This window comes from Oncorhynchus mykiss, chromosome 25 (assembly GCF_013265735.2).
Source record: "Oncorhynchus mykiss isolate Arlee chromosome 25, USDA_OmykA_1.1, whole genome shotgun sequence".
Lineage (NCBI taxonomy): Eukaryota > Metazoa > Chordata > Actinopteri > Salmoniformes > Salmonidae > Oncorhynchus > Oncorhynchus mykiss.
The window spans coordinates 36,100,060-36,112,349 of NC_048589.1; the positions used below are offsets into that span (position 1 = coordinate 36,100,060).

At 41.4% G+C, this 12,290-nt stretch overlaps 1 protein-coding gene across 1 annotated transcript; it reads left to right on the forward strand.

Annotated features, from left to right (window-relative positions):
- The first annotated feature begins 1,224 nt into the window (after nt 1–1,224).
- Nucleotides 1,225–12,152, forward strand: LOC110505842 (hydroxyacyl-CoA dehydrogenase trifunctional multienzyme complex subunit alpha). The gene is made up of 20 exons (XM_021585298.2): nt 1,225–1,376; nt 2,123–2,164; nt 2,246–2,316; nt 3,165–3,298; nt 3,528–3,666; nt 4,716–4,835; nt 6,065–6,167; nt 6,348–6,470; nt 6,709–6,827; nt 6,994–7,050; nt 7,176–7,285; nt 7,566–7,700; nt 8,201–8,372; nt 8,493–8,579; nt 9,345–9,485; nt 9,632–9,700; nt 9,822–10,017; nt 10,287–10,401; nt 10,602–10,747; nt 11,442–12,152. The coding sequence occupies exons 1-20, from the start codon at nt 1,313–1,315 to the stop codon at nt 11,585–11,587; spliced, it is 2,289 nt and encodes a 762-aa protein (XP_021440973.2). The 5' UTR covers nt 1,225–1,312; the 3' UTR covers nt 11,588–12,152.
- Nucleotides 12,153–12,290: the final 138 nt, after the last annotated feature.

The following is a 12,290-nucleotide window of genomic DNA, read 5'->3' on the forward strand; positions in this document are numbered from 1 at the left end:
GGCCAGGGATAAGATTTGTAAGGTGGTTTGAAATGTGGCTTGAGATATCCGATTCATTGTGGCTTTATGCTGTTCAGACTTCCAGAAAAATAACAGATACAAATCGGATATGCCAAAAAATTGGATATGAGTCACTTCAAACTGCTAATGTGAACAAGGCAAATGTTTTTGTATATTATTTCATGTTTTATCTGTATGTTTATCTCATATAATATAATTTAAAAGTATGCATTAAGGTGTCTTTAATAGTATACGCGTTGAAAAATGAATGTAGACATTAATAAATGCATTTCTATAGCTTCCAAAATATGATTTTCAATGGTGAGGGAGTGCCAAGACAAAGGCGCGGTGGCTTCAACACAGTGCCCCCTATTGGTCATCTAGTGTATTTATAAATTATTGGATTATGTACGGATCATAAGAGCTCGACAGTTTGTAGTTCAAAAAACCCGGAAATAAATTAGCTCCGGTTCGTTCATCGTCCCTATTTAAAAAAAATATGGGGAATGGATATGGTTTTGGAATAAACGCCGAAAATAAGGTCTGAGGTTAACAGAGGTTTTATACGTTTCGTTTTATGAGATAATAGAAGCCATTTAACATGACATTATTAATTAGGAAGCATTTATGTGCTTCATGTTTTTCTTCATTACATAAATTCTTCAAAATTCACAAAAAGTGATGTTAGCTGATGAAGACTATCTAAAAAAAACGCCATACATTTTCCCCATAAACTTTGTTACTGCGTATAAATACGCTATAAATATTTATTTCTCGCTATTGATCCCCCCCACACTTCTGTCATGTGCTCCCGCATGTCTTTCGGTTGTCGGCGTTGAAGTATATAAACCCTGGATTGAAGCCACCGGTCGGCCATATTGTCACTCCCCGGTAGAAGCAGTCGTCCATGGGAACGAATGGAATTCTACAGTATTTTAATTAAATGTTTCAAAGACAAAAAATAAATGTATTTAGCTATTTTTGTTGTTGTAGTGGGGACAGTAACATTATTCATTTCTAAAAATATATACTTAAAGGAAAATGCTTATATATATATTTATGTTCAGCTCACATAATATAATTTCAAAGTATGGATGAATGTGTCTGTAAAAAAATAAATGTGTCAAAAACGAAAGTAGAAATTAAGAAATGCATTTCTATAGCTTCCAAATTATTTTTTTTACAACGTGGGGGAGTGCCAAGATGGAGGCACGGTGTCTTTAACACTGCGCCCCCTTATTAGTCAACTAGTGTATCTATAAATCACTGGTTGTCAGCAGTCAGGTTGTTTCGGTGTTCTTGACCTCCTAAAATGGCTGGTGTTCGAGCCCTGGGTGCGCTGTCCAGAATTACAGCAAGGAGATATGTCCTCTCAGGTAAAATTGTGTTGAAGTGTGTGTAATTGATGCCAAAGTCAAATGTTATTCGATTGTTCAGCCACATTTTGTAAACCGGCGCCTTTCTACTGTCTGAGATGCTAGCTAATGCTAATGGTGCAGCTAACTTGGCTAGCAAACATTAACTTAGCTGTCAGAAGTCTACCGGTAGCTAGCTAACACAGTTTACTAACTAATTTAGCAACGCAACTTTACTGGTACACACATCTGGCTTTAGGTCCTTATTTGTAATTCATTAACACATGGCTAGATAGTTAGCAGTTAACCGATGCGAGTGAACTTTCACCGAGTGAGCAAACTAGCTACGTCACATGAATTAAGTTAAATAACTTAGTTAACGTTAGTCTAGATGGCTAGATATGAACACCCACTCATCGCTAAAATCAAACTTTCCATTCAATTTAATTGTTTTCTTGATAAATCTACACTTTACATTAGATGCTTCCAGTTGTCATTGTCTAATTTGCTGTGTAGACTGGGAATCTAGGTGGAAGTTCAGTGTCTGTCTTTGAGGTCAGACAAACCCCCCCCCCCCCCCCCCCCCCCCCCATGAGTTATCTGTTGCAGCCCCAGGCCTAGAATAAATAAAGCGTGGCCTAAATATTTCACTCCCTACAGAGACACACCCCCTCAACCTTAGCTAGTTTTTGCTAGCTAGCTCCTTATCAGTAGCTAATGTGTTGAATTTAGTTAACATTAACCCTCTTCTTATTTTGTATTTTTAGGTATCTCATGCCGTACCTTTTCAGTTGCCCTTGCCATGTCAGGTAAGTTGAACGACTACTTGTGATAATAACTTGATTATAAAATAGAAGTATGGAGTTCATTTGATCTCTCTTTCTTCTTAGCCCGAACCCATGTCAACTATGAAGTGAAAGAGGATGTGGCGGTCATTCGGATGAATGACCCAAATTCTAAGGTAATGTATTTAAAAATACATTTTCCATATACAGTACCAATCAAATTTCAATCTATCAAATGTATTTATAAATCCCTTTTTAAACTGCCCTATGGGATTGAACCCGGGTCTGTAGTGACCCCTCAAGCACTGCAGCGCCTTACATGCTGACCAGACCAGACATTTCCCGTGCGTCGCAAAATACATTTAGAAATCAATTTTATTCAATTATTGCACCCCCACTGCTCTCGCACGCCAACGGGCGTCTGCGATGCCAAGGGCTAAAATAGAACTCCTTTCTATTTCTGACGCAGATCGCGCAGGAAAGTCCCGCCTCTCCCATCTCCTCATTGGTTTATAGAAGCATGTACCCACGTGCCATTTCCTCATTGGTTATACCCACATGGGGGATTGAAAGATGAAATGTTTTGCCGGACTGTCGTGGTAAAAGTGTAGATGCCAATCACCATATAAGTTCAAAGATGAAAAAGCCTGGAAGGAGGAGAGATGACTAGAAACGCTTTGGTTGGCCGTTTTATGTGTGGATTAATTGTCGAAGTAGAAGACCTTGTGCATTTCAGGTAAAATAACAACTCAATGTTTATATCCCTGGACAAATTAGCTAGCAACAACAAGCTACCTAGCTAAATTGCCATACATGTTTAATGCTTTTTGACTTGTCCCCAAATTGTCATTGGTTCAGAGTTTGTTTTGATATTTTAACCTGGGTTTCGTGATCGCGTTTGGTGTAAGGGGACAAAATAAATGTATGCACGATGGCGCACGCACGCAGCCGGTTTGGGTTCCGTGTTAGACCGCTGCACCACTCAGGAGGCCCCAGTATTGTATGTCTATCTATGTTTTTGCAGGTCAACACTCTGTCGGTCCGGATGCAAAATGAGATGATAGAAGTATTTGATGAGGTCTTGGCCAACGATGCAGTCCAGAGTGCTGTCCTCATCTCTTCCAAGCCTGGCTGCTTCATTGCAGGAGCTGACATCAAGTCAGTCACACCTTTCACATTATATGATATAAATATATAAATGATAATATTTGGTGCCACCTTGGCTTACATGCTGTGTAATTAAAATGCTGTACTCAGATTAGAAAGTAGAACCTAGTTCAGGTTTACATGATTCTCAATGTTGCATATCAGTCTAGCGTAGTGCATTTCACCACTATGCAAGGTTTGGGTGTTCTAGGGTCCTAATTTCCATGTCTCTCCTTTGCAGCATGATCCAGGCCTGTAACACCTCCGAGGAGGTCACAAAGCTATCTCAGGAGGGACAGAAGATGTTTGAGAGGATTGAGAAATCGCCCAAGCCCATTGTTGCGGCCATCAACGGCTCCTGCTTAGGAGGAGGCTTAGAGGTGAACAAAATTACTTCATTTACACTAATACATCATCATTATTGAAAAAATACTATTCTAAGCGACTTGCAACTGCAAACGTCCCAGTTTAAATCTTTGTCATACTATAAACTTTTTATTTGGCATGCTACTCCGTTAGAAACATAATTTTAAAATGTTGCTGTAATATTGCCTCAGCAAATTGCCAAGGATTCATAGCCTAGCCTGGGGCTAAGGACAGCCTGGGGCTAAGGACAGCCTGGGGCTAAGGACAGCCTGGGGCTAAGGACAGCCTGGGGCTAAGGACAGCCTGGGGCTAAGGACAAAGCAATGTGAAAAGGCCTATTGTGATTGACACCGGCTTCTGACCACTTTCCAACAACGTAGACAAATACTTAGAGGGCATGACATCTTGGTCTACTTCTCTGCTATTCAAATCTTAAATCGGAACAGAAATATATTCTACCGATCAAAAGATACAGCAGTTTTAGTAACTGCATCAACTACATTTAATCTAACCTTTTAAAGGGCTACTTTTTTTTAAAGCCATACTTCAGGAATTAGGCAATGAAGCCCTTTATTTCCCCAGAGTCAGATCAACTTGTGGATACCATTGTTATGTCTCTGCATCCTGTATGAAGGAAGTTGGAGGTAGTTTCGTGAGCCAATGCTAACTAGCATTAGCACAATGACCTGATGTCTATGGTAACATCTAGCAAGCAACTTCCTTCAAACTGCACACAAGGTATCCACGAGTTCATCTAACTCGGGGTAAGTAAAGGGCTTCATTGCCAAAATATCCCTTCACATTTTGTGTTAAAATGTTGACCACTTTCCCTACAATATATGGCATCTTAGTCTGCTTTTCAAATCTATAATCCGAACACTTCTTCCACTACCACAAAAAAATACTTTTAAAGAGCTAAAGCAAGTCCCACAATTTTACCTTGTCTAGTATTACTCAGTATCGTAACAAATTACAAAATAATCTCGGGCAACAAGACATTTGACTTCCTTTCTTTCAAAGTTATTGATTTTCTTAACGTTTTGTTTCAATGTATTGTCTTTAGTTTGCCATCGCCTGCCAGTACAGAGTTGCTACTAAGAGTAAGAAGACCGTGCTGGGAACCCCTGAGGTGATGCTTGGTCTTCTACCTGGAGCTGGAGGAACACAGAGACTCCCTAAGATGGTCAGTATCTGGGGAAAATACTTTATACGTTCAGAAACCCTACCTGAACAGCACAGTAAAATATCTTTGTGGCATGGGGCTGTGCATTATCATGCTGAAACATGAGGTGATGGTGGGGGATGAATGGCACAACAATGGGGCCTCAGGATCTCGTCACGGTATCTCTGTACATTCAAATTGCCACCGTTAAAATGCAATTGTGTTCGTTGTCCGTAGCTTATGCCTGCCTATACCATAACACCACAACCGTGGTTCACAACATTGACGTCAGTAAACTGCTCGCCCACACGACTGTATACGCACTATCTGCCCGGTACAGTTGAAACCGGGATTCACCCGTGAAGAGCACATTTCTCCAGCGTGCCAGTGTACCATTGAAGGTGAGCATTTGCCTACTGAAGTCTGTTACGACGCCGAACTGCATTCAGGTCAACACCCTGGTGAGGATGACGAGCACGCAGATGAGCTTCTCTGAGATGGTTTCTGATAGGTTGTACAGAAATTATTTGGTTGTGCAAACCCACAGTTTCATCAGCTGTCTGGCTGGCTGGTCTCAGACGATCCTGCAGGTGAAGACTGCTGTGGAGGTCTTGGGCAGGCCTGGTTACACGTGGTCTGAGGTTTTGTGAGGCCGGTTGGACGTACTGCCAAATGATCTAAAACGACGTTCGAGTTGGTTTGTGGTAGAGAAATTAACATTCAATTCTCTGGTAACAGCTCTGGTGGACATTCCTGCAGTCAGCAGGCCAATTGCACGCTCCCTCAACTTGAGACATCTGTGACATTGTGTCGTGTGAAACTGCACATTCTAGTTGCCTTTTATTGTCGCCCGCACAAGGTGCACCTGTTTAATCAGCTTCTTGATATGCTACACCTGTCAGGTGGCTGGAACTTGGCATAGGAGTAATGCTCACTAACAGAGATGCACACAATTTGTGACATTTCTGGGATCTTTTCTTTTGGCTCATGAAACACAGGACCAACCCTACATGTTGTGTTTATTTTTGGTCAGTGTTGTGTTTCAGTGATATTGGTCGAGTGAAACTAAGTCACTACAGTATGTACACTGACTGTACTGCATAATGCTACAGTATTTTTTTTAATACATTGATCTGATTTGCAGCACTCTTTGCCTGTTGTAGTAGTAGTGTTTAATTTTCTTGATTTGTTGTCAGCAGTTAAAAATAAACGGAATGCTGTCTTAGTAGTGTAAAATATGTTGTCTTCAGGTTGGTATTCCTGGTGCCTTTGACATGATGCTGACAGGAAGAAACATCAAGGCAGACAAAGCCAAGAAGATGGGTCTGGTCCATCAGCTAGTGGACCCACTAGGTATAGTAACCACTGCACTAATGCAATCAATATTATAATCAATCAAAGTTACTGATAAGAGCATACCAGTATTCATAGAATGTTCTGAGATTCCAATAGCTGGAAATTGTTTCCAGGTTAGATACCGTCAGTGAAGGTGTCTTAACTGCTGCTTATTGAGCCCTCTCTTTGATATTCCAGGACCTGGATTGAAGAGTCCAGAGGAGAGGACCATTGAGTACCTGGAGGAGGTTGCCATACAGTGTGCCAGAGGAATTGTCCACAAGAAGATCTCTCTCACCAAGAAGAAAGGCATGATGCAGAGTAAGTATTTGCGTATTAGAGGCCAGTACCATGTAGATAGATATACAGTGCTCTTGGTATAGTGCAAAAAAACAGACTCTACTATATATTTAATATGAAGGCAGGTTTAGAATTGTAAGCTTCTCATGTTTGTTGTTTTTCAACCTTTTACAATATGTTACATCACACTTTCAGTCCTTGTTTTTATGCATGTACACAACCTTTTTGGGGATTTTGTTTTTCTCTCCTTCCTCTGCAGAAGTCCAAGACTACGTAATGGGCATTGCGTTTGTGCGGCAACAGATCTACAAAAATGTTAATGGCAAAGTCATGAAGATGAGCAAGGGACTGTATCCTGCCCCCTTGAAAATCATTGAGGTAGGACTTTGACAAATCTACTTATCCATTTTAATGATGATTTTTAGTGAGTGAAGTATATGAATTGGCAGCAATTTTGCAAAAAATGGACACAGAGCTCCAGATGAAACTTCTTTCTCATGGTTCTATTGAAAAATATTAATATTTGTTCCACTCTCTCCCTCAGAGTGTGAAGACTGGCTTGGAACAGGGCCCAGATTCTGGCTATTTGGCAGAAGCACAGGTCAGAGAGTATACATTGAGTTAAATAAATTTCTGAATCATATGCTTATCAGTAAATGTAATGGTTTTGTATGGAACATGGTTTCTTTCCGTCACTGTTTTATCTTTCTTATTCATTCTTTACAGAACTTTGGCAAACTGGCAATGACTTCTGAATCACATGCCCTGATTGGACTTTACCATGGCCAAGTGGCATGCAAGAAGAACCGCTTTGGAGTCCCTGAGAGACCGGTCAAGTAAGTGATGACCTTTGACCCAAAACCAGTTAAATGGCTATTTTCATGTTTCAATCAGTGAAAAATGCTAACCTTATTACAAATATTGTAATACCTGTCACATGATTCAGAGTTTCTTGAAGATCAAACCACTTATGCTGATTTCATTATTAGAGAGGTCATGACGTTAACCTTGTAACTGGAGATATGGTACAAACAATGATTTGGGGGGTGGGAATCCTTGGTGGACAATAATTCCATTCTATTGTAACAGCCTGTTTCTTCATTCTGCATCCACCAGGAACCTGGCTATCTTGGGGGCAGGTCTGATGGGTGCAGGCATTGCCCAGGTGACTGTGGACAAGGGCATCCACACTGTCCTGAAGGACACCACCGTGGAAGGGTTGAGCAGGGGTCAGCAGCAGGTCTACAAAGGGTGGGTTTACCAGAGCGCATTACTGCCCTACAAAGGCATGGTGCAGTAACTATGTATTTGGTCAGAAGTCTTTAATTTGTTGTAATGGCCAGATATATTATCTGATTTAATGTATTATTTAGTTTCCTGAAACAAGAACAAGCCAGTCAATCAGAATATATAATGAAGCACCAGAAGTTGCTGTCGGTCTATACAGAAAGACGAATAGCGCACCACTAATTAGCTATTGACTATTTCAGCTACACAATCTCCTGGTTGTCTGGCATATTGGGGGTTAAACTCCTAGGAACGGTTTCCTACAGATTAAGAGATTGCATTTTAGTCCAGGACTAGGCTTAATCTGTGTCTGGGGATCTGACCCTTAAAGCATAGCTGGAGTTGTTGATAAAGAAGAAACTAAATATTGTTGAACCTGCCCTAATCTCTCTCGACAGACTTAACATAAATGTTGATTGGGTAGCTAGTACAGAGATTAAACCTGCCCCCACTTTCATCACCAGCCTCAATGACAAAATCAAAAAGAAGGCCATCACGTCATTTGAGAGGGACTCCACACTGTCCAGTTTAACTGGCCAGTTGGACTACAGTGGTTTTGAGAAGGCTGACATGGTCATCGAAGCTGTGTTTGAGGACATCAACATCAAACACAGAGTCATCAAGGAGGTGGAAGCTGTAAGTAGTGCAGAATTTTAAAATTACGGCACACAACAAAGCTTTTTCTAATACAAAACTAAAATAAGTGTTTCTTATTGGAAAACATTGTTCTAAATTAACTTTTTTTTCTGATTACAGGTGATTCCACCTCACTGTATATTTGCCACCAACACGTCTGCTCTCCCCATCAAAGATATTGCTGCTGCTAGCATGAGGCCAGAAAAGGTAGGTTTAGTAAGAGTTCAATGGGATTAACATTCCTGTTAAAAAAGGCCTTATTGCTCCTTCAAGCCAGATTCAAACCACTCACTAGAATCCCTTGTCCACAATAACCTCTCAGGCTACATGTTTTGTGTGCTTTGGGCTGGTTATTGTCTCTGTATAAGTAAGCCATGTCCAAGCCAGAACATCCCATAGAGGCAGCAGCCAATCTCCTGTTTCTGTCACGTGAGGCAGCTTGATGTACAAGTACACCTCCTGGACAGGATGCTAGTCTGTTTCAGGGCCTTACCCCCCAATCACCTCCTTAAAGGGATACTTTGGGATTTTGTCTATTTCCCCAGAGTTGGGTGAACTGGTCGATAACATTTTTATGTCTATGCAGGCAGTTTGAAGAAAGTTGCTAGCTAGCGCAATTGCTAACTAGGGTTAGCATAATGACTGGAAGTCTATGGTATCTGTTAGCAGATATCTGTAGACTTCGCCATTGTGCTAATGCTAGTTAGCATTGGCTCGCAAAACTTCCTCTAACTTCCTTCATACTGGACACCCCCGAGACAAACATTTATCCACTAGTTAATCTGACTCTGGGGCAGTAGATGAAGTGCCTCATTGCCAAAATCCCTTTAATACGGAGTGCCAAGCAGAGAGAAGGCAGGTCCTCCTGTCCCCCAATCTCTGGGTGGACACTAACCACAAGGCCACCGAGTAGTTTTGCCTGTATAACTGGAGCCATTGCAATAAATAGAGTTGTATTTTCTATTCCTGTAGGTTATTGGTATGCACTACTTCTCTCCAGTGGACAAGATGCAGCTGTTGGAGATCATCACGACCGATAAGACCTCTAAAGACACCACTGCCTCTGCTGTTGCTGTAGGCCTGAAGCAGGGGAAAGTCATCATCGTTGTTGGAGTGAGTGCACGCGCTTCTGCTCAGTGCCCACTTCCCATGTTCTCCCTTAGCTTGTTGATTAACATAACGACACTAATACATGAGTTTGATATAGTGTATACTGTAGTGCTTTTCATGGGCCTATAATAACTTGTGCTTGTTTGTAGGATGGACCTGGGTTCTACACCACCAGGTGTCTGGCTCCTATGTTAGCTGAGGCAGTGCGAGTACTACAGGTTAGTGTTGTCACATACACTGTCTCTTCATCTACAATGTTGGAATGGCGTGGGTATTGTCTCCAAAAAACTCAAATAATGTACCTGTATTTCTGTGCTCTGTGTGTGTGTGTGTTCTCAGGAGGGTGTTAACCCCAAGAAGCTGGATGCCCTGACCACAGGTTTTGGGTTCCCAGTGGGTGCAGCTACACTGGCTGATGAGGTGGGCATTGACGTGGCTGCCCATGTGGCTGAGGACCTCGGCAAAGCATTCGGCTCCAGGTTCGGCGGTGGAAACGTTGACGTGCTGAAGACCATGGTGGAGAGAGGATTCAAGGGTAAATTCTTGTTTGTAGGACTTTGAGACAAAGACTCTTTCTAAATGTTTTAAACTTCCCTCGATTTCTTGCATCCCTTCATCTTGCTTTCTTAATACATTGGAGAAGGTAAGAGGGGCGGAACTTTGGAACTTCTCCACCAATGAGGTTTGAGAAGGAGAGTATGTGAAGAATCAAGGAAATTTTGGGAGAAAAATGATGTAATGGGAAGCGCATGATCCTCATTGGTTTTTATCTGATACCCAATTAGATGTTTTTTCCATCAACAGGCCGCAAATCAGGAAAGGGCTGCTACGTGTATACGCCAGGACTCAAAAGCAAAGATGTCAACCCCGATATTGACGACCTCCTGGAAAAATTCAAGTTGACACCAAACCCTTCAGTGTAAGTCGCAACCACTGTGGAAATGTCTCCTCTAAATTGACTTGCTGTAAAGTGACTTGCAGTACAGTGAATGCATACATGTTTTGTGTGTGATCCCAGTGGGAATGGCATTTGCTAGCTCAACCCTCTTACCAACTGAGCCACACAGGATCATCTACTCTCCACACCACCACTTAACCGTCTGGGTCTTTTTTCTCCAGGTCTTCAGACTCTGATGTCCAGTACCGTCTGGTCTCGCGGTTTGTGAACGAGGCAGTGATGTGTCTGCAGGAGGGGATCCTGAACGGCCCTGTAGAGGGAGATATAGGCGCTGTGTTCGGACTGGGATTCCCCCCCTGCCTTGGAGGTAGGGATTAACTCTATAGCAAGGGTATTCAAATGAGTCTGGAGGTCTGGACGGAGTACTGCTGGGTTGCTGTTCTATAATGAATTGCACCAACCAGTGTTCCAGGTCTAAGTTGGTCCCTGACTAAAGGACAAGAATGAAAATCAGCAGTGGAGCTTAAATGTTCCTTTTCTAGACGGCTCAAAATAATGGTTAGAATGGAGTGGATGGAATGGCATCAAACATGAAAACCATGTTTGATTCCATTTACTCCATTCTGGCCATTTTATTATGAGCTGTCCTCCCTTCAGCCTCCACTGGTCTAATACTATATGCCACTTACAGTGTAGTGACTGCATACATTTTTGCTATGTATCTAATCCCTGTGGAAATTGAACCCATGACCTTTTACCAGCTGAGCCAGCCACACATACAGGATGATCACATGACATAAGCATAAACGGCTCTAATGACATTGCATGCGTTGCTGAACTCTTTTCAGGTTTAACAGCCGGCACAGCCTTTTTGTTGTGCTACAATTAGGACTTTTCTTTCAACTTCCTTGTTTAGTCCATTCCAGTTTGTGGAACCGGACTTGACTAAATTTGATTTATCGAATTTCGGTATTTTAGACAGCTATCCGAAATCGTGCTATCCATTATTTGTCCTTTTGAAAGATTGAATCCTACAAACGTTTTTAACCTTCTCTGTTCAGGTCCTTTCCGGTTTGTGGATACCTTCGGTGCCGATAAGCTAGTAGAGAAGATGAGGAGGTATGAGGAGGTTTATGGCAACCACTTCACCCCCTGTCAGCTACTGCTGGATCACGCCAAGGACTCCAACAAGCGATTCCACAAGTGACTTTCATCATCTACTGATACCATCTAATAGCAGGCTGCCATTAGAATGTGCCTAGGCTGTGTATTTGTCTGTTAACTTAAGCTCAGTGCTTATTTCTTTAAAGTTTGCAGAAGAGAAATCATGAGGGGCCTGTTTTTACAAATCACAAAATGTTTCAAGTTCATAACTAACAGTTCTTTTTTTGAGGGGTGTTTTTTTTATTTTTATGTTTTAACATGATTTGAAAGTTCCCTTTTTTTTATAATATTCTGCTGTAATATCCATCTGAGGCAGGTGTAGACCCAACTGGCAATCCTAGTCTTCTCAATGTAAATTTAAATCCATGTCTTCATCTCAAAAGTGGACTCCTTTTGACCAGGATCACTACATAGGGTGCCATTTCAGCTTTCATAAGTGACCAGTCTTGGGCTGTTCAGTCATGTTTATTCATCTGAGGTGAATGTTTCTTTTCTTTTTTTTTTTACATTTATGATTTTTTTTTGGTCTTTATGCCATGGTTTGGGTAGTGATGTATGTCATATTTAGAGCCAGTAAATTAATAAATAATGATATTGAAGTACATTCACATGCCTTATGTATATTCTTTGTTTTCAATTAATGAACATTTTGTGCTAATCGGTTAATTTGTTATGCCTATTAAATCACATGTATTAAATAATTGCATTAGGCTACACCTGTTTACAAGGTTTCGCTTTAATCCAAT

Excerpts from the sequence above, each read along its gene's own strand:
- LOC110505842 (XM_021585298.2), top strand. The coding sequence starts at position 1,313 with ATGGCTGGTGTTCGAGCCCTGGGTGCGCTGTCCAGAATTACAGCAAGG. Across the intron at positions 6,828-6,993 it reads CCCCCTTGAAAATCATTGAG|AGTGTGAAGACTGGCTTGGA; the intron begins GTAGGACTTTGA and ends TCTCTCCCTCAG. Across the intron at positions 10,748-11,441 it reads ATTCCCCCCCTGCCTTGGAG|GTCCTTTCCGGTTTGTGGAT; the intron begins GTAGGGATTAAC and ends TTCTCTGTTCAG.